Source organism: Pongo abelii, chromosome 15, assembly GCF_028885655.2.
Source record: "Pongo abelii isolate AG06213 chromosome 15, NHGRI_mPonAbe1-v2.0_pri, whole genome shotgun sequence".
Classification (NCBI taxonomy): domain Eukaryota; kingdom Metazoa; phylum Chordata; class Mammalia; order Primates; family Hominidae; genus Pongo; species Pongo abelii.
Window position 1 is genome coordinate 78,818,609 of NC_072000.2, and position 22,146 is coordinate 78,840,754.

The following is a 22,146-nucleotide window of genomic DNA, read 5'->3' on the forward strand; positions in this document are numbered from 1 at the left end:
TATGACCTAACAATGGTTTTCACATGTTTAAATGGCTGAAAAGAACTCAAAAGAAGAATAATACCTCAAGACATGAGAAAATGATATGACATTCAAATTTAAGCATCTATAAAGTTTAACTGGAACACAGCTGCCCTCCTCGTCTGTGACTGGTTTTGCTCTCCAATGGCACCGCTGAGTAGTTGCAGAAACTGTATGTCATAGAAAATCTAAAATATTTACTGTCTGGCCATTTATGGAAGTGTGCTGGCTCCTGGTGTAGGGCATGTGAACTTCTGTGTAACATACAGAAAATAAGGATATATGTTGCAGTTATTTGCATATTCATAAAGCAACCTTGGAAGGATACCCTGGAATATTAATAACAGTGGTTACCTATGTATGTGGCAGGGTGGAGAACAGGGAGTGGGAAGTGGGTGGGTAGGGAATAAACTGGTGCTATATATATATTTTTATATATATATTATTTTGAGACAGAGTCTCACTCTGTTGCCCAGGCTGGAGTGCAGTGACGCAGTCTCAGCTCACTGCAACCTCCGTCTCCCAGGTTCAAGCAATTCTTCTGCCTCAGCCTCCTGAGTAGCTGGGACTACAGGTGCTCGCCACCATGCCAGGCTAATTTTTTTTTGTTTTCGTTTCACCATATTGGCCAGGCTGGTCTTGAACTCTTGACCTCGTGATCCGCCCACCTCGGCCTCCCAAAGTGCTGGGATTACAGGTGTGAGCCACCAGGCCCGGCCAACTGGTGCTATAATTTAATGACACTTTCTCTGTGCCACATTCTGTGCCAATAATACCCATCACGTGCATCCTCTCACATAGGCCTCTCCATAACCCAAGACTTAGATACTCATCATCCCCATTTTATAGTCAAGAAAACAAGGCTATGGGGGTTCTACGCCTTGCAGAAGGTGGCTGAACTCCTAAGTGCTGAGGCCAGGTTACCAAACCAGGTAACTTCATCCTAAATCCACCCACCATTAATCGTTTCTTTATTGCCATTTTACAAATGGGGACATTGAGGCTTTGAGGGATTAAAGAATAGGTCTGTGCCCTTATGGTGAAGGTCTTGAAATATTCAGGGAGGTGTCTGGGCTGTACTGAGTGGGTGAAGGGGAGTGCCCTGAGATTCTGAAGCAGGGAAATGACCTGGTCCGAAGAACAGCTACACTTTTTCACTCATTCAAAGGGCAAGTCCTGAGTGCCTGTTACAGGCCATGCGCTGACCCCAGGGATGGCAAAGACTCCAACCTTGGGTGAAGTCTTTTGCCCCCTAAGCTCCAATGGGGGCTGGACAAAGGGACTAGTACACTAGCAAAGGTGAGGGGGCACAGGGGAAGCCACATGCTAGCCTCAAGTCACTCGTGGTCCTCAAGTAGGCCTAGGACATGTTGGGATGGGCATTCTTAAACGATAATTATTGCAGTGAAAGACCACCTGGTAGAGAGTGAACTAAAGAGAGGAGAGCTGGAGGCCAGCTAGAAGGCTTTGGCTGTGGTCTAGGCTATCAGTGGCCGAGGAAAGAACCAAGAAGAAGGCATGGATCCAAGGGCTATTTCAGATGTAGAGACAGATAATTCCCAGCTATGGCTTGGACTAATAGGTGGAGGGAGTTCCAAGAGCCAAGATCTCAACATGAGAAATCCAAGAAGTGAATGATGGGCTCAGTTTTGGATATAATGAGTGCTTGGTACCTCGAGATGGAAACACCCAGGAGGCAGAACTTGGGAGAGAGTTCTGGGGCTGTAGACACAGTTGGGGCTGGGAGGAGGTTGTAAGAGTAGAGGTGGTAGCTGTAGAGTTAAGAGGGAAGGATGATATCATTCGAGGAAAGCAGGCAGAACAAACCATGCTTCAGAGTGCCACTGCCTGACTGGGTCGTTAACTCTGCCAACGTTTTCCAATTTAAAAGGGGAAAATGTATTAATGAAAAGAATGGTCTCAGTTCTAAGTCTTGCTCCCATAAATTCTTCTCCAACCTCTGGCGCCTGCTACCACTTGTCTGCTAGCACACGATTAAACAAACGAACAAGCCGTAAATTAATATTAACGGAAAAATGTGGCAACAGCCTATCATACTTCATCCTACAGCTTGCGCTTTTCACGGACACGTGCGTGTGCCTATAGCTGGTTTTTTTAAAAAAATTTTTTTATGCACACATACACGATCGTCATAGTTTCTGCTAATAAAACTGTTCCCAGCTCTAATCATGGAATTAAGTATATTGATATTTCGTGGTACTCCTTATGACTTCCAGGTGTTCTGACACCTAAACAGTTTGAGAAATGTAAGAGGAAAGAGAGAACAAAGAAGGGCAGAGGGGGCCTAGGGAACACCAACACTTAAGGCGCAGACAGAGGGAGAGGATCTGAAGGCATCTGGAAGGGAGCAGCCAGAGGAGTAGGAAGGATCTAGGAGAAAGCTCCAAGAGAGGAAGGCGTTCCCAGAACTCTCTCTGCTGCCTGCCAAAGCGCAGAGCCTGCGCCTTCCTGAGGCTGCAGGTGCAGCTCACTTCAGCTTAACATGCCCTGTGTTTCCCTGGCGGCTCCGTCTCCCCTGAGGATCTGGGTGCTGGCAAGGCAGAGGAAGGCCCTTGCAGAGCTCTGCTCCTTTCTCCTCCTGTCTGGCCAGGCAGGCCCTTGGCTGCCAAACCCCTGGGGACCTAAGATAGGGAGACGAGTGGGGACAGCATGTTCAACGGGCCCAGAGCCTGGATTGGAATCTGTACCTTCTTGTTGCCTGGCACGCTGATAGGGCATTGTCAACATTCCCTGGTGCTATCCTAAAGGGTCGAGAGCCAGCCCTCTCCCCGGTGTCCCCAAGGTGTCTCAAGATCACTCCTGCTGCTGTGTCTGCTTGGCGCACCCACCCAACCTCTTTGCCCTCACCAGTCAGCTCCAGGCACCCCACTCACCCCACCTGGCTGCCATGAGTCACATCCCCACTGCTCTGAGGCTCTGGGCCTCTACCTCTTCCTATGGCCACATCTAGGTCTGAAAGGACTGGATCCCCCAGCACACAGACCCCAGGGGATGCCTCTGCCAGGCTGTGGCTGGGGAGGAGGTAGAGCCCTAGGGGAGTCTCTCCTGCCCAGACCGCACCCTGCCCTGCTTCCCAGACAGCTAAACGGAACACAGCATTCCTGTTTCAGGCAAGGAGACGGAGGGAGGCATGAGCTCTGCGTGTCAGGGGGAATGTCAGGGAGGGGCACCCAGCCCTTGCCTGCAGCCCGTTCCCCCATCAAGGGCAGCCCTGAAGTAAGTGCTGCCTCAGTTTCTAAAGGGTCCAGAGACTCCTAGGAGCCACATCCCTCCCCTCCACCCTCCAGCCCCCTCATGTGTTGGTCCACTGTGAACACTTTTCCACCGAGCAGCCAGCCTTTAGGCTGCCAGGCTGCCAAGCCCTGGCCCCTTGAGATCCTGTGCAGCCTTTGTCCCCTCCTGGCGGGGTAAGAGAGCCAGGCAAGAGAGCCAGAGAGGGCTGCCTGGGCACTGGGCTCACACCCAGGCCATCTCAGGGGCAGAGGCGGGGTGGGGGTGGCCCTGAGAGGTTCTCAGGGCTCCAGGAAATGCCCATTTTCTCCCTAGCTTGCCCATGCGTCCAGCTGCTGCAGCAATAGCCCTCTTCTTCCCACCAGGAAAAAGAGCCCCTCTAAGTGCTTCCCTGCCTCCTTCTAGGCCCAGCTGGACCACCCAAAGGGTTGCAGCTTGGCAGGGGACACAGACCCCCAGGAGGGAAGGGACTGAGCCTTACCCTCTTCATATCTTCCATGGAGTCGTCACAGCGCTGGGCACACAGCTGCTGCCCTGAAAATATTTCTCACACTCAACTTGAGACTTCTCCATGGCTTCTCCCAGTCCTCCTGCCTCACTGGAACCATCTCCCCAGCCCTAGCTGGGCCCCATTCCTCAGCCACCCAGGGCCAGCAGGCAGTCTGAGACCTCCGGCTCCGAGTTCCCTCGGGAAGACTTGTCAGCACACGGTGAACCTGGATTTCAGGAATTTGTCCTTCAACCACTGCCAAGGTGCACCGTCCCATCAGGCATTATGCAAAGGGCATTTTGCCCACCAAGAGCTTGTCACCCAGACTGGGAGGCAGGGGGTAGGGAGAGGCCTAGCATACCTGGTGCCTTCACACAAATCACAAGAGGCCTCTCTGGGCATCCAGTTTACAGAAGTTGCCCTACTTCCTTCAGGCTGACGTAGCGTGGTCCCGGTGCTGGGTGAGCAGAACACAGGCTAGATTTTGGCCCCAGGGTTCATCTCCTGCCTGGCACCCTTGTGCAGGACACAGCAGGTACACTATATACAGCAGCCCCAGGCAACCCCCTGCATGCGAGCATTTCATAACAATCCCAGAGCGGAGAAGGAGGAGAGGGGCAGAAGCCAGGAGTCTTATGGCCAGGTAAGCTGTTCAGCCAACATGTTCCAGCGCGGCCGTGGGGCTGGATCACTGGGGAATGCTTTCCAGAGGGTGGGAGACATGAGCCGGAGGAAGGGGTGCGGAGCGCAGAGAGAGCCACAAGCATAAAGGGACATATTCAGGAATGTGCTGGCATGGTGTTCAGGGATAACTAGGCCTGTCTGACTAAAGAGAAATAGGAGGAGTCAAGGATGCGAATAATAATAGCCAACAGTTACATAGTGCTAATCATATGCCAGGCACCGTGCTAAGCACTTTACATATATTAATTCAGTTAACCACCATTAAAATTAGGAAGTAGGTATTATTATTATCCCCTTTTTCCAGATGAGGCATAAAGAAGCTAGGTAACTTACTTAAGGTCACATAGTCAATGACTAGGAATCAAACACAGGCATTCTGCAGATACTCTAGTTCCAGAGCCTATACCACGAATCTTTGCACCACCTTGAGAACTATGCTTCAGGACTGAGTATAGAAGGCCAACAGTCTGGGCCTCATCCTATGAACCTCATGCTTGAAAAGGAAGCCTTGAAAAAAGTGTTTTCACCAGAAAGTAACAAGGTTAAAAATAGTCATGGAAAACTCCCCTTGGAGGCCCCCTACCTACCCCTATTACCCACACTGCCCAGGGATGCTCCCCTCCTTGTCTCCTAGAGCACTTGCAAAAGCTTCCCAAGGGCTGGGTGTGCTTTAGCTGCTTGAGCATGTCAAACCGCTGGATGTGAGCTCTTAGAGGCAAGGCATGGGTCCAAGTCATCTAGTGCCTGGAATGAAGATAGAGATGGAGGGAAGGAGGGAAGGAGGGAAGCAGGGAGGGAGGGAGGGAGGGAGGGAAAGAAGGGTGGCCAAGTCTGAACAAAATCCTTGTCAGTTGCCTGACTCAGAGAACATCCCTCTTTTCAGCATCCTTTCTTCCAACTGGCCTGAATGAATGGAAGAACGATTAATAGGAAGTATGAGATTCACACAGGAGAAGGTTATGTATTCCTGGCTTACCACTTGGAATGTGTTATGGGGTCTAATTGCAGGAGACCCCCTCTTAGCACAGGTTCCTTGGGTGGGCAGACACTGGGAATGTTGAACTGAAGGACTAAAGTTGTGTACAGACGTGCTGCTGGAGCTCAGATCAAGGCCTGGGTTTCCCCTGGCTATTAGAACAGGGCATCTGCTCATGCCAAAAGCGGGTTACTCCTCCCAGGTCCAATGACAGAAGCCAGCTGTGCTGAGGGGCAGAGATCAGACTGTAATGAGATTTGTCCACTGGGATCTCTTCCTCTGGGTATCTGCTGGGGGGTCAGAGTCCTCCCCACACAACCTGTCTTGATGAAATAATTGCTATACTTACTAAACACGGTCTGAGCACCAGGCACCAAACACACACGAACTTATAAAGGTCCCCTAACAAGAACCTAAGACATAGGTGTCTCTGCCCCACTACGACCTATGAGAAATTGCGGCATGAAGGAGGAAGGTAGCTGGCCCGAGCTCACATATCTCATGAACGGCAAAACCCACAATCCTAAAGCTCAGGACTGCCAGGCTCTAAAGCTCATCTCACCCCTCCCATCACTGCAGCCAAACTCCCTCCACAAGCTGCCATGGTGATGCATTAAGTACAAAGAAGTGTATGAAAACCAGAAGAGGCTGCAGAGCTGCAGACATGAAAAGGGAATGAAAATACAAGGCAGGGCCTAGGGACCTGGCAAGTGCTACAGGAGATTGGAGTAGGGGCTGGAGGAAGAGGAGGAGAGACATCTAGGCTGAGGGGATTGAGCTAGGACCCCTTCCCAAAGCCACAGCAAACCTGGTATACAAACATCTCACCACCACTAACTGGCCATGAGATGCTCACCTCCTGAACCCTTGAGTTCTCAGCTCATGGCCTTTCGGGACCCTTCCACCCTCCATGACGCGCCCCCACACATGCACATGCACAGGCTTAGCAGGTCTGGCTTATTGAACAGCAAACACAGGCCTGACTCCAGATGTGTTTACCCCACTCGTGGGCCTGCCCCGACAAGCCCACTGCAGACTAAGGCAGCTAGGGACCTGGGTCAAAGATACACTTTCGGGAGCTGGCCAAAGTCCCAGCCTGCCCTTTCCGCTCTCACAGGGGCTGGAAATTTACCCCGGGGCCATAAACAAAAGGAGATTTCTATGGGAACTAGGGCCCCAACCTGGAAAGCTTCCATTTAGCAATCTAGCAGCCCAAACCTGTCAACCTATGATGTGCCAGGCCTCTGCTAAGGCATTTTATTTTTTTTATTTACTTGATTAGTACAGCAACCCTATGATAGAGGAACTAGTGTCCCCATTTTACAGAAGAGAAAACTGAAGTACAGGGAGCCTGTTAACCTGCCCGGGTCATCCCCAGCAGGGAAGTAAGTGCTGGGCCAGGGTCTTCAGGCTGAGCTCTGTCTGCCTCTGGGGGATGAGATTCCCTTCCCCACCCTGCTGCTCACCCTTGGCTGTGACCAGAAACCTCCCAGGTCTGGAAACACCTTCAAGTGCTCTGGGCAAACTCTCAAAGTTTCTGATGACTGCCGCTGCATTTCTGAAAGGCTCAGATAACCCCCGAGGCAGGGGACAAGTAAGAGTGGGCACGGTGAGACTTTGAAAAAATGTACAGAACCATGAACCAAATAAATCACCTTTCTTTATTAAAAAAAAAAAAAAGAGTGGGCACGGTGGCTCATGCCTGTAATCCCAGCCCTTTGGGAGGCTGACATGGGCGGATCACTTGAGGTCAGGAGTTCGATACCAGCCTGGCCAACATAGCGAAACCCCGTCTCTACTAAAAATACAAAAATTAGCTGGGCATGGTGGCGGGTGCCTGTAATTCCAGTTACTTGGGAGGCTGAGGCAGGAGAATTGCTTGAACCTGGGAGGCAGAGGTTGCAGTGAGCCGAGGTCATGCCACTGCACTCCAGCCTGGATGACAGAGCGAGACTCCATCCCCCTCCCCACCAAAAAAGAGTGGGTGTCATTTATAGAGGACCAAAAAGGTGCCAGATGCACTTATGTGGATTAGTCAATCCTTCTGACAATTCCATAAGGTAGCAATGATCATCCCCAGCCTACAGATGAGAATACTGAGGCTCACAAGGTTAAATCACTCACTGTAGGCTACACAGCTAAGTGGTGGAGCTGAGATTCAAACCCAGGTTTATTTAAGACATAAATTATTTCACAATTCTGCCCTCACACGCTACTGCATTTTGTGGAGCCTCTGACCTTGTCCCAAGAACATCAAAAAAGAAAGAAATGTGGAATTAATTTTTCTCCCCTGGAAGGGCGTGGCCTGGCTGGGGTCTTGAGAGGATACCACCAGCCCCCTGCAGATGCAGACTCCCTCAAGCGGCCTCTGCTGCGGGCACTCACGGGTGGACATGTCATATTGTGGGCAGGGCTGAGGCTCCAGGAGGAAAATGCAGCGTAGGCGACATCTGGAAGCAGAAATGTGGTAGCTCCAGAAGTTTTCATCTGTAATCTTTGTTTTGCAAGGAACAGGGATTTTTTTTCTTGTCAAAAAGTACTCCACTTCCCTTTAGACCTTTCACAAATATTTTTTTAGGAGAAATAAGGAGAAAAAAAACCCACAGAATGCCTGTTGCAGCTACTCACTTCCACCATGAATCACAGACACAAAACCACAGCTATGTGGCTAGCAAAGGAACTATGTGTTTTCACATTTCATTATTGGGAATCATTTAGCAATCTTCCCTGTGTCATCTGCAGACAGATAGACACAGACAGACAGACACACCCCTCTGGGTCCCAAGCAGCCTCATACAACACAGTCATCAGATGACTTTGCAGTTAACCTATTTTCCCCTTCTAATCCTTTTCTGGGAAATTATCCTGCCAGGTTTAAATCTTCCCCTTTAGCCCTTCTGCAGAGGTGGTGTATATGTGTGTGTGTGTGTGTGTGTGTGTGTAAGAGTGTGAGTGTGTGTGTGTGCATGCACCATGACAGGGGGAGGAAGAGGAGTGCCGAGACACTGATTCAGTTAATTTCACAAGTGGAAACAAGTGTATGTTTCAGAGTCCCTCCCTTTTTTTTTTTTTTTAAACTGTGATCATACTTTGCTAAAGTTATTTTCACCTGGGAAGCTCACAGTGCCTTTTCTGACAGAGGCAAATTAATTAACTGATGGCAGATTTAAAGACGGAGTAACTGGAAAAACTACTGGACCCATAAATCAGAAACTTCCTTTATGTCCTGGACAAGAGGTGAAACCTGATACATATTTGAAAACCTTGAGCTCAAAAGGAGAATTCACAGAGCCTGAAAAAATCTCCATTATGACTTTTGAGGCATGTTCTCTCCACAGCTTCCACCCACACCCCGCCACACACACACACATACACACACATATCCCCCTAGAGGGAGACCCTCACTGAGTGAGCAGCCAATTCTGTAAAAAGCAGCCAGATGGGGCGAACCTTCCCTGGGCCATCTGAAAAAGAGCTTTGCCAGTCTTTCCTCTCTTTTCTTGCTTCATTGCTCCCAGCCTCTTCCTTTCAAACAAAAATCCTACAGGATTTGTCGGCTAGATGCTATGAACATAGCTACAAGCTTGAAATGTTTATTGTCACTATTTTTTTTAAGTCTGGTGCTGGAAACTGTATACATTAACATTTTAATGAGGCTGAATGCTACTCCAGGCTCTCACTGACTTCTGTAGTTTTCTGAAAAGACGCTGGATACCTTGCCTAACCCAGTACTCTGCAGTTTCCAAGCCAAGCTGGATGTTCCCGCACTTGCCTATGCTCACATGCCCTGGAGGCTGGTTCGCACAATGACTATAATCACAAGTTCTGAAGTCGAGCAGAGCTAGGCTGGAATCGCCCTTACCCTCAGTGTCCTCATTGCAAAGTGGGAGTCATGGGAATACCCTCCTCACAAGGTCACGGCAAGGACTGGCAAATGTGCTGAAGATCTTCCACTCACCCCTGGATTCCTCTCCATCGCACTCTGGGTCCTGGGAGATTCCTTTGCCCTCTGCCTTCTGGTCCAGTTCCGTCAGTGGGGAACTCCGGCAGGAGGTCAGAGGGCAGGAGAAGGGTGAGTAGAGGTGCAGATCCTCCCAGCTCCCTCGTGACAGGTACTGCGGGTGAGCAGTGGCTGCATTCCTCCACCAGAGGCCACAGCCCTGTCCATGGCCCTCTCCTACAGCCTGAGCTACCCTGGGTTCTTATGACTGCTGGTCCGTTGCCCCTTTAGACCTGGAGGGTGAGGGCTTGCCTACATAGCTACCCTGGGATACTCCACCATTCTTCATTGTTTTCTCTTGACCCTGCCGGTGCTTTTGTAAATAAATACATCGAGTGTGCCATCCCTTTCCTGCTGGAACTCTAACTGACCCAGACAAGAAAAAGTATTTGCTATCGAGTACTGAGCACTTACCTATGTGACCCGGCACTTTATCCACATTCCTTTGTGTTATTCTGACCACAGCTCTGCGCAGCCAGTATTGGTATCATCAGTCTTTCACACTGAGACTTGGGGAGGTGAAAGAACACACTTGATAGCACGACTGGGGAGTAACCGAGTCAAGTGGAACCAGGATCTGTCTGACTTGTGGCCCATGCTCTTAGCCACTGTGCTGAGCTGTCCCCAGTATTAAATTAGGTGGTGCCCGTAAACTGTCAGCTTATTCAATGAGGCTCCATCAATGGTGGCTTAGAGCAACAACCACACATACAATCGAAAACACCCACAGTCCTAAATGTTACTTTAGCATAACCCTAACCCAACCCTGACCACAACCCTAAGATTAAAACCTCACCCTAATGCTGCACTGCTAAAGTTATTCCTCTAATCTTACCCTAACCACTACCGTATTGTTAAATAGAATGTCACCCTAACCACAACCTTAGTACTAGTCAATCTTAACCCAAACTTCTACCATGGTAACCATAATTCTAAGCACACCTCTAAGGCCATGATGAGCTCTGGGGAACCTCTGCGCCCCTGTGCTCCTGGGTGCTGGTCCCTGTGCTATGCCATTTATACTCCACTATTTGGACACGACACAATTGACCAAAAGACATTTGTACAACATCCATGTCCTGCATGTCACTGAACTGGTGACTCTAAAGTGGGGACAGCAAGGAGGAAAAGAATAGGGTAGGAATCTAGCACAATGCCTGAAACATAGCAGGGTGCAATAAATCCTACTGATGATGAAGATGATGATGATGAACTGGAAGAGGTAGCTTTCCCCATCACCAAATTGTAGGCTCTGGGAGGACAGAAGGTGAATAGCTCCTATCTCAGAGATTTGTTAAGGGCTGGACCTGGGACGGGGCTGGGAGGAGTCCTCTCCTGAAACTAAACCCAGGATGCGGTCCATATATTCCTCAGCTCTGGAAGAATACTAAAAAAGGGAGTCAGTAGGTTGTCATCAGAGAGTTTGAGATCTTCTTGGGCCAGATGTCCGCCTTCAGGCTCAAATGGGAGAAGGGGGAAGGTAGGAGGAAGTATGTAGAAAGCAGACACCATTTCCCTTGAATCTGTGCAGTGCCCCATGTGGGGAGAAGGAGGGGCCTCCTCCCCTGAGCACTCAGAGGCCTGAGCTCGGCATCCTCACCAACCCAGAGATGTCTGCTCTGCGCCCAGCATGAGAAAAGGAAGAGGTTGCCGGCTTTACCACGCAGAAGAAGGAAGGCACACTGGCCCCCACCTTCCTCACAACCTCTCCTGGGACTTCTAGGCTCTGGATCAAAGCGTAGCTAGACCGTGTGCTCTGGGCTACATCTGCCCAGAGCCGGAGTCTTTTTATCATCCCACACCTGTACCCTCCAAGGCCAGCCATGGCCTGCTCAGGGCCTGACCTCCATGGGTCTCAGGTATTTGTGTGGGTTGGAGAGATGCACGTTAACACTGCAAAGGCCCAGAGATCCATCCCCCTTTCAGGGGAACCTCGAAGGGACCTCAACAGCCAAACCCAGCTGGAAAGGACTGCCTTGAAGCAATACGCTTTGCAAGGGAACTAGGAGACATCTCTCTTCTTCCCAGAAAGAAGCCAGGTCTAGTATCACCACATATAGCTGCACAGGCTGTGCACTGCACAACTCTTGGGTTACCTGTCACAGAGACACTGTAATGTGAAGGAAAACCCCTGGTGTTGTGTCCAACAGCTGAAAGGTCCAATGCAGAACAGCAGGCGTCCCTCCTCTGCCTGGCTGGAACACAGTGCTTCAGACCCATCTGGCCACTCCAAGTAGTCTCTGCTGGGCAGGGATGCACCGGGGCTGGCAGAGGTTGAGTGCCAAGGGACCCTCCACAAACCTTAGTGTGGCCCATCCACATTTCTAGAACTTACCCTCCGCAACAGCAGGGAGACAGGGCGTGGGTGGTGAAGGAAGTTCTTGGCTGAGACAAAGGTCTCTTCCCACTCTCCTCAAAAAGCATGAGCAGGGCTTCTGCACCCTCAGACTTGGGAAAATAAAATCTCTTCCATTGGATCTGGCTGGAGGCCTACAGTGAGCATTCCCTTCTTCCTAACCCCTCTGAGCCATCCCTCTTCCAAACCCACAGCCCCAGGGAAGGGGAGTCATGGGGGCTCTTCTAAGGCCCAAGAGATGAAAGAAACCAGGAGGAGACTCCTTTACAGCTGCCACAACCCCCTGTCCAGACTCTCAGCACTCCTGAGTGTCTGTCAAGCCCACTCTCCCTGCCCTCAGGGGGAGAGGCATTGCCCTCAGTTTGCCTGGCTTCAGACTCCCAAGGCCAAGGGGCACAGGGTGAGGAAGCACCACCTGTTGGGAGGGCTGGGAAAGCCCCTCCATGTCAGTGACATGCTAGCGGATGGCCTGAGCATCAGCTCAGAAGGAAAAGGCCCCGAGACCATCTCTCTGCTCTAGTAAGCAACAGAAGATGCATTAGGACGGGTTGTCCATTCAGTGGATATTTAGTTAGTGAGGGCCTGCTATATGCTGGGCACCATTCTAGGAGCTTGGGATATGTCAGTGAACAAAACAAAGATCCCTGCTCTTGAGGAATATAGTAACTGGGAAAAATGGATTATATACAAATGTAATAAATAAGTAAATTATATGCTATGTTAGAAAGTGGAAAATAGAAAGTACTGTGGAAATAAAAAGTGAGCCAGAGGAAAGGACTCTCAAGTTGAGGTTTGAAAATATTAAATATTGGAAAAATGGGAGACATCTCCCTCTTGGGAAGAAGCCAGGTCTTCATCCTGGCACATACAGCTGCATAGGCTGTACACTGTACAACTCTTGGGGTACCTGTCACAGAGAGTATGATATGATGGAAGGACGTCCCCTGTTGTTGTGTTAAGATGGACACAACAGGGAATGTCCTTCCCTAAGCTTAAAATTAAAAGATTTCCTCTAAACTATTTCCTCAAGGGCCTCATTAAGGAGCTTCTTCCTAAAAGTGGCTTCTGTACATATACCAGGCATGAGCAAATACCCAAGCCCAGTGTCAGGACAGCTAAAAAGTAATAACAAGCATTTGCAAGGCATGTTAAAACTCACAAAGCAATCTTTCACACACGTCTTAGTTAATTCTCACAACATCCCAGTGAGGGGAGAATTAACCCTCTCATTTTACAGATAGGGACATTAATGCTTAGTGATGTTAAGTGGCTTGCCCAAGGTCACAAGGCCAGTTAGTAACTAAGAGACCAAAATTGCGTTTACTGATTCCGAGTCTATTCAAAATAGTTTTCAAGGTCCTAAGTGTTGGGGGAATTCCAGAAAAACCCAAGGAGCAATTTTGGGAATCAGAGTTATACAAACAGGTCAGGAAAAAGAGAGAAAAAAGGCTAAAAAAAGAAAAGAAAGAGAGAAGGGCTCAACCCTCAGAGGCCACCACAAATTTGTAGGTTTGAGTTAACCCCACAGAGAAACAGAACTCAGTGGCCATGAGGAAATGGGTGACACAGCACATAAGATGCAGGCTGCTTAGCTCTCTGCAGGCTTGCCAAGGTGTCAGGGACAGCGAAGGTCTGCCCTGGTGAGAGGCTCACATGTTCTTGTCACAACTTTGGAAACAGGCAAAGGGGAGAATGAGCACATTTCACCATTAGGGATGGAAAATGGCCAGGCTGGCCGGAATCCTAGACCATTAGCTCTTTTTTTTTTTTTCTTGAAACAAGAGTCTCACTCTGTTGCCCATGCTGGAGTACAGTGGCGCAATCTCAGCTCACTGCAACCTCTACCCCCCAGGTTCAAGCCATTCTCCCACCTCAGCCTCCCAAGTAGCTGGGTTTACAGATGCCCACCACCACGCCCAACTAATTTTTGTATCTTTAGTAGGAACGGGGTTTCCATATTGATCAGGCTGGTCTTGCACTCCTGATCTCCAGTGATCCGCCTGCCTCAGCCTCCCAAAGTGCTGGGATTACAGGCATGAGCCACCGCGCCCAGCTGACCATTAGCTCTTGAGTTTAGAAGAGAAGCACACTAGCCCTATGATTTACAAATGTGGGAACAAGCCCAGGAAGGGCAGAAGATTTTCCCAAGGTCTCCAAGCACACGTTGGTCTCCTGGCACGTCACAGCTGAATCAGAGGACAATCTTGGGTCCAAGGGACTTGAATGAGAAGGAAGAAAGACAAAGAGGGGGCCACGTAGCCCAAAGGAACAAGCAGAAGGCCTGCAGCAGCACACAGAAGCCCAGAGGGGAGCGTGGCAGCGGTGGGAGGGGCTGGAGCAGAAGCCAGGCTCAGAAGGCCAGGGCAGGCCTTCAGGCGGGCCCACAACCTAGTGGCCAACCTGCATCCTGCCTCAGTTTCCCCAGCTATAAGCCCAGACAGTGGGGTGCAGAAAAACTCATCCTGGCAAATGAGGTGTTCCACACTGATTTGTCATAAGCACATGGAGTAGGCAGGTAGGCCAAGAGATTTCAGGTTTATTGGACCGACTGTGTGGCAGACACCCCGCGAATCATGCTACATTATTTCAGTAAATTCTCCCAACCATCGTAGAAGATGGGCATTCATTTTCCCACATCAAGGTCAAAGAAATTGAGTTTCAGGGAGGTAAAGGGGTTTGCAAAGTTTGTGAGGGCATCAGGATTTACATTCTGCCTAACACCAAATTTAACCCCCCTGCCCCGGGCTCCCTTGACACACACACTGGGCCACCAGGCACCCTCCTCATGTCCCCTCCTCCAGCCACCAGACTCCAATCCTCAGGGCGCCCAGCACTGCCCCAGTCAGGAACTAGTCTGCACTCCCCCATAACAGTGCCACACGGCCTCCTTCCTGCCAGCCAAGCCTGAACCCGCCTCTAGGTTCATGATATCATCAGGAGACCCGTCCACAGCAGCCCTGCAGGGAGCCTTGTCCTGTGTCCTCCCTGACCCCCACCCCTTTGCTGCTGGCACTGGGGGAAGGGGACACAATTTACAAGCTGCCACACTGAGGTCCCCAGGCTGGATGTCTGTTCCCAGCCACCCTGTTCCTGGCACCTAGGTTTTTTGTTTGTTTGTTTTTGAGACAGAGTTTCGCCCCTGTTGCCCAGACTGGAGTGCAATGTCGTGATCTTGGCTCACTGCAACCTCTGCCCCCCGGGTTCAAGCGATTCTCCTGTCTCAGCCTCCCAAGTAGCTGGGATTACAGGCGCCTGCCACCATGCCTGGCTAATTTTTTGTATTTTTAGTGGAGAAGTGGTTTCGCCACGTTGGCCAGGCTGGTCTCGAACTCCTGACCTCAGGTGATCCACCCACCTCTGCCTCCCAAAGTGCTGGGATTACAGGCGTGAGCCACTGCACCCGGCCCCAGCACCTAGTTTCTGATTCTGCCTCGTCACTGGGAAAATCCCTTGCCATTTTGTCAACCAGGGGGTGCTGCCTTCCCCTCACCTTTGCCCCTAGGAAGGGCTGCCTGGGTCTCCCCGGCAGTGGCTCTGGGGCGGCAATCTTTTGATAGTTCCCTCTGTTCCCTCGGACTTAGAGAGACCACCTACTTGGGAGCAGAGTCCCTGTGCTCCCAACAGGAAAGTTAGTCAAGGTCTTGGGTGGAGGTGGGCAGCACTGCCACGGGAAACTCGTGGGCTCACTCTCAGTAGCAGTAGGTTAAAGGTCATACCAATCACTCTCAGCATCAGTAGGTTAAAGGTCATGCCAAAAAGTGCCATCAGGGCCCCTGTGGAGCCGTGGAGGCCGAGGCAAGGCAGGGTTCTGCTCTGAGGTAGGAAGCCTCTGCCCGGGTGACTACCCACATGCAGGCACATGCTGCCACATGCGCCCAGCAGTCCTGGCACTCACCACCTGAGGTTGGACCTCCAACAAGAGCTGCCCTGGTGCCCTGGCCCTTCCCTGTCTCCCCACAGACAAAAAAAACTCAGAGAGATTAGTGCAGGCAGATGACAGGTGCTGGAGACACCAGGCTAGGAAGGGGTAGGGACAGGCTACCTCCCCTCTCTGAGCCTCTCCTCACCAACGGAATGGCAACACTGGCCACCTGTTGTAGGGAGCTGTGAGATGTAAAATAAAATGGGTGTAGACAGCCAATTGTAGACGTAAAGCAAAATGGGTGTAGACAGCTAATTGACTCAACCCTACTCTGGGCATGTATTCACTCAATGCTACAACGGGCTGAGTCATGCTCGAGGTGCTGAAGAGATATCAGCCAAGAAAAGAGAGAAAAACCCCTGTCCTCCCACATCTGACACTTTCTTGGGGTAAGAAGAAGAAGAATTCAAATAAATAGGTAAAATACCTAAGACGTTAGTGTTGCAGAGAAAAACAGCCAGGTAGGAGGTGGGGAGGGTGTGGAGGGCGTGGTTTTAGATGTGGTGGACAGAGAGGGCCCCACTACAAAGGAAAGGGGAGAAGAAGCCACGGGAGTGTGAGGGGAAGAGTGTTTTGATGCGGGTTGAATTGTGTCTCCACGAAGACGTGAGTCCTAACCCCGGACCTATGAATGTGACCTCATTTGGAAATAGAGTCTTTGTAGATGTAGTTAGGTTTAGATGAGGTCACACTGGATTAGGGAGGACCCTAAATCCAGTGACTGAACCCTTATAAGAAGAAGACAACACAGAGACACACAGACACACACAAGGAAGAAGGCCACGTGACAACTGAGGCGGGGTCAAGGTCATGCAGCTACAAGCCAAGGAAGGCCAAGGATTGCCAACAGATATGCTAGCAGAGAGGCACAGAACCTTCTCCCTCAGAGTCTCAGAGGGAACCAGTCCTGCCACCTTGATTTTTGGACTTCCAGCTCCTGAGCTATAAGAGCATAAATTTCTGCTGTTTTAAGCCACTCAGTTTGTTATGGAAGCCTTAGAAAACTAACACAGGGGCCAGGTGCAGTGGCTCACGCCTGTAATCCCAGCACTTAGGCCAAGGCGGGAGGATCGCTTGAACCCAGGAGTTGGAGACCAGCCTGGGCAACATGGTGAAACCGCGTCTATAAAAAAATATAAAAATTAGCCAGGTATGGTGTTGCATACCTGTAGTCTCAGCTAGTTGGGAGGCTGAGATGGGAGGATTGCTTGAGCCCAGGAGGTCGAGGCTGCAGTGAGCTGTGACACTACACTCCAGCCTGGGTGACAGAGTGAGATCCTGTCTCAAAACAAAAGTAATAATAATTCCAGGGCTCCAGGGAGGGGGATAGCAAGTGCCAAGGCCCTGAGGTGGGAGCATCTCCAGCATGTTTGAGGAAGATACAGTCAGCTGGCGGAGCAGAAGCAGGATGAACACAGTCTGTGAGTGGTGAGGGTGGACACTGGGGATGTCAGAAAGGCTTTGGGGCCAGATCACGTAGGGCCACCCTTGTGGCAAGCCCTTGATAAGAGGGAGCTCTTCCACTTTCGACAAGGGTCCCAGTTGGAATGTGCTGTAGTGAGTGGGTATGGTTGGCCCCCATGATCTCCGTCCCTGGGGTTATGCATTTGAATATGTTATATTAAATGGCAAAAGGAAATTAGGGTTACCGATGGAGTTAAGGTTGCTAATCAGTTGACCTTAAAATAGAGAGATGGTCCTGGATTATCTCGGTGGGCCCAGGGTCATGACATGGGCCCCTAAAAGTAGAAGAGGGAGGCAAGAGAGTGAGTCAGGGAGACAGACAGCCAAAGAGGCAGGCAGAGGGGAGATCCAAACACGGAGTCCACCTGCTGCTGCTGGCTTTGAAGATGGAGGAAGGTGGCCTCAAGCCAAGGAATGAGGGCAGCTCCTGATACGGCCCTCAAGTGACAGCTAGCAAGGAAATGCGGCCTCAGTCTTACAACTGCAAGGGACTGAATTCTGCAGATAACCTGAATGAGCGAGGAAACCGAGCCCCCCTAGAGCCCCAGGAGCCTGCTGACACCTTGATTTCAGCCTGGTGAGACCTGTTTCAGATGTGTGACCTATACAACTGAAGAAATAAATGTGTGTTGTTTTAACCTGCTAATTTTGCGATCGTGTGTCATGGCAGCCGTCGAAAATGAACAGAGTGGATAAAGAGGTGGGGTGTGCAGAGAAGAAGAGATCCAGAGAGGGAGCGACCAGGCAGGAGCAGCCTGCTGGAAGCCACCACCACGGAGTCACAGCTCCCCAGACACACCCCAGCCACCCCACTCAGGGCTCAGCACTGCCTTCAGGCCCTTTGTTGCCCATGTTGTGACCAAGCCTGCTTAGGGTTGTTGTTGTTGTTTTTTTTGAGATGGAGTTTCACTCTTGTCACCCCAGCTGGAGTGCAACGGTGCCATCTCAGCTCACTGCAACTTCCACCTCCTGGGTTCAAGTGATTCTTCTCAAGCCTGTGTAGGATGTCTCCAGGGCTCAGCCTCTAGGTCCTCAGGTATAGAGCAAACCCAGCGGAGGTCCCTCCCATTCTTGACACCTCCCCTTAACCTCCTCTTCCCTAGGGCTGGTGACAATGGTCCTGGTGGAATAACTGTATCCCAAGCCAGCCAAAGCCACTACTGGACCTGCTGACCACTGAGGCTGAGTCTGGGCTCTGATTTCTTCCCAGAACAGGTCTACACCTGTTCTGTGTACATGCACACGCACACACACACACACACACACACACTCCAGTTTCCTCTCTCTGCTCGTTGCCACCTTCTCCCATCCACCCAAGTCCTCACAGCAAAGAGATCCTGCCCATTGACAGCTATCGTGTATTGAACACTAACTCATATCAGGCACAACACTAAGTGTTCTACTCACATGGTCTCATTTAATCTTTCCTGTCATCCTATCAGGTGGACACTATTGGCTCAGAGAGGTTAGGATGAGTGCCTGTTGACACACAGCTGGTGAGTGCTAAATCCAGAATTAGAACGCACCAAAGCCCGGGCTCTAACCCTCACTACTCAAAATATGGTCCGTGGCCCAGTAGCATCAGCATCCTGTGGGACCACGTTAGAGCTGCTCATCCCAGACCTGCCGAATCAGAACCTGCATGTTGACGAGTTCCCAGGTGACTCACCTACTGGTTTCAGTTTGAGAAGTGCTGGTCTGAATCACTGCTTTCCAAAGCCTGCTGGTTGCAGGTTCCTGTAACCAGCCCTCTCCCCATCTCCCCAGGCCCTTCCCAGCTGCCTAGCTTTTGATCTCCAGGTGAGGCAGGCACTCTGCCCAGCCCTGGGGAAGAAGCCAGGACATGAGGCTCAAGGGAGTCTCCAGGCCCCTCCAGCCAGCCCAGACAACAGCTGGACAGCATCAGTCCACATCTGGCCCTCTGTAGGGCACCCTGCCTGCTGCCTGAGACACTCCTGGCCTCTCCCTCTGGTCTTCCTCCAGGACACAAGTCTCTCGGTCTCTGCCTGCTCTCCTAAAGAGGGCCTCTGGCCATCACCAATCCCTGCAGTGTTCCCCTCCCCAGACATTTCCCTCCCCAACTCCTAGAATGCCCCCTGTGTCATGTCACCACCTCTATCTGGACACACAGGGCCTGTCCAAGTTGCTATCAGGAGAGAGGCCAGCGACTGCTTGAGAAACCTGGCCAAGGTTACAGGAAATGTCTGACACCACCAGGCAAGCAGGATTTGGCCTCCTAAAGCAAAACACAGCTGGGCCAGCAGCTGGGCCAACAGTAGGGCACTCCCAGATTTCATGGCATTGAGGACCCAGGGCACAGAGAGACTAGGCTGGCCTGGAGGCTGCAGCTCATTAAGAACATCACAGTAGCCCCTGGCCAGGGAGCCTGTGAAATTCAAAGAGGACAGCCCTGCTGTGGGCCAGAGACCTCACCCAGGACCTCGGCCCTCCACTGCCTGTCACACACAGGAAACCTTCACTGGGGGATGGAAGGCTCACACTGCCCATCCTCCTGGCCTTGCAGCCTCCCTTCTCCCCATCACCTAGCCTCATTTATTTATCCATGTAACTTACACTGATTGAGCACAGAAGTGTGCCAGGCATGGTGTTAGGTACCAGGGACACATTGGTGAATGAGCAGGACACAGTCCCTGTGAGCTCCCGGGTAGCTTCCAGTCCAGTGAGCAAATGGACAGACCATTTGAAGGCAGGGTGAAAAGTGCTGCGCTAGGGAAAGATGGAGAACCCACCATGGGAACCAGCAGGGGCCTCACCTCCTCCTGCCCTCTGAGCAACACATGGGGTGGTGCCCTTGGCTGCAGGTACAGGCTGAGGGGGCCAAGTGGGCCCTTTTGTTAGGCTAACTGTAGTTTGGACAGTTGTAGTTGTCAGAGCAAATATGGACTGAGCATTTTTGATGGGCCAGGCACTATGCAGGGGGGCTGTAGAGAAATCCAGAGCACAGGCCGTTGGGTCTACAAGCGGCTGGGGGTGCAGGGCGCAGATGCACAGGATGCATGCCAGAGAGTAAGTGCTGTGGGGGCCAGAGAGCCTAGTGAATGTGATTCACCTTGAAGAATGGGGAGGAGTCAGACAGGTGGGAAGATGCAGTAGGGGACTTCAAACGGCTCTGACTCAAGACTCAAGAGTGTGAGAGGCAGAGTGACTCGCCCAGCAACTCCCGCTCCTAGCACACACCCACATGGGATCAGTGCATCATAAATAAATGAATCCCACAAGCCAAAAGAGATGGGGGAAGCTCCGCTGGAAGGACTCTGTGCCCACCCCGGCCCTGGCTGGCCCTTGAACTGGCACCTCTAGTATTCCTCCAGGTGCCTTACACCAGGCTTACCACCTAGGACCCTCAGCCAGGACCGATCAGAACAAGGCACTGGCACTGCCCACCTGCTCACTGCCAATCCCAGGCCCTCACTGTTATCCACCTGGGACCCCTTAGCTCTGCTCCTTGTTTCTGCCACAGCACCCCTGGGCCTTGGCTGCAGGGTTTGGCTCTTTTGCTCTTGACCTTGGAGTTCCCTAGGCCTTTGACCTGAGTCCATCCTTTCTTTCTTCCTGCTCCTAGCTGCCCTTGAAAAACATCTGCTGGGTGCCCAGGGCCCTGGAACCCAGCTCACCAAGATCCTGGTCTGCCTGACCTCACCCGCTCTCAGAGTCCCTGGACACCCTTAACCTCCTTTCTTTGCTCTCCCTCCAACTCAGCCAGTCTCTCCTAACCTTTCCTGCTGGAACCTAACCTCAAGGTCAGCCTCCTCTCCCTGGTTCTCCTGGGCTCTGAAAGAGCAAATCCTCTTTCCCTTTAGTTCAGCAAGGCAAGGTTGCAACATTTCAGAAAGAACTTCTTAAGCAGGAAGCGAACGGAAAAACTAACCTGAAAAAGGAAAAGGAAAACACAGTCCCCTAGAAATGGACTCGTTTATAAAGTTCAGATTTCCTGTCCTGAGCTAGAAAAAGTCTAGCCAGATGGGCTGGCAAGCAGGCCAGGGAATCCTGCCCATGAACACTCCCCTTGTTCATTTTTCTTTCTACTCCCTTCTCCCACATGCTCCTTCTTCTCCCAAGGAGAGAGGCTGAAGCTGGGTGCTGAGGAAACCGAAGGGTCTTCTTCTGGCAGAGGAGTCCTTCCTACATCACAGGGACCACAGGCAGAGGAGGAGGAGGTCAGGATGGGGTGTGGGAGAACATGTATAAAGAGCTTCCATATGTGCCCGGCACTGTTCTAAACACTTTCTTTATATTGACTAATTTAATCTTTATGACAATTCATAACACAGGTATTATCATTGTCCCACTTTACTGATGCAGAATCCGAGGCACAGAGAGGTAAGTGACTCGCCTAGGGTGGCCCACCTGGGAAATGGCAAAGCCAGGCTGTGAACCAAGAAGCCGTGGTCCCAGGTACACGCCCTCCTCAGCTTTCTTTCAGGCACTCAAGGGCAAAGACTTCGCTTCCCTACTCCTCTTTCCACCCCAGGCTGGCAAAGCCCATGCCAGCCCCAACACTAACTCTCCTGCTCATATCTCTGGCCATGCCAGGGAAAGCCGAGGAGGGTGGGGAGGAGAGAAGGGAGGACTCTGCAGCCTTCTCCACCAGCCTTCACCAAACGGTCCAAAGGAAGAAGCCCCTCCAAAAAGAGACTGAGCCCCAGACCCCGAGCCCCATGGAGAAGGGGACTTACCCAGCTGGTGGCGACTGTGGTGCGGGCGGCGACTGTTGTGCTGGCGGCTGTGCTCTGGCCAAGGTGCCCTCTCCGGCCGCACTGCTCCTGCGCAGGTTGGGTGAACGCTCGGCCCAGTGTCGAGGTGCCAGCCTGGAGTTCTGGGGGTCAAATTCCTCATCGGGAATGACCTCCTCACAGCGGGCTCCACGGAAACCAGAGCGGCAGACACAGAGCTGAGGGCGGCTGCAGGAGCCCCGGTTCTGGCACGGTGGCTCACAAACGGCTGAGGACACAGGGAGAGA

The 22,146-nt window shown here is 51.5% G+C and overlaps 1 protein-coding gene across 3 annotated transcripts in view; it reads right to left on the reverse strand.

Annotated features, from left to right (window-relative positions):
• The window catches only part of LTBP2 (latent transforming growth factor beta binding protein 2), a 111,688-nt gene that overhangs the window by 63,503 nt on the left and 26,039 nt on the right, over positions 1–22,146 (reverse strand). For all 3 annotated transcript variants that reach the window (XM_024231947.3, XM_024231946.3, XM_063715636.1), the window contains exon 3: positions 21,863–22,127. In XM_024231947.3, the coding sequence (XP_024087715.3) occupies positions 21,863–22,127 (265 nt within the window). The remainder of the gene's footprint in view (positions 1–21,862; positions 22,128–22,146) is intronic.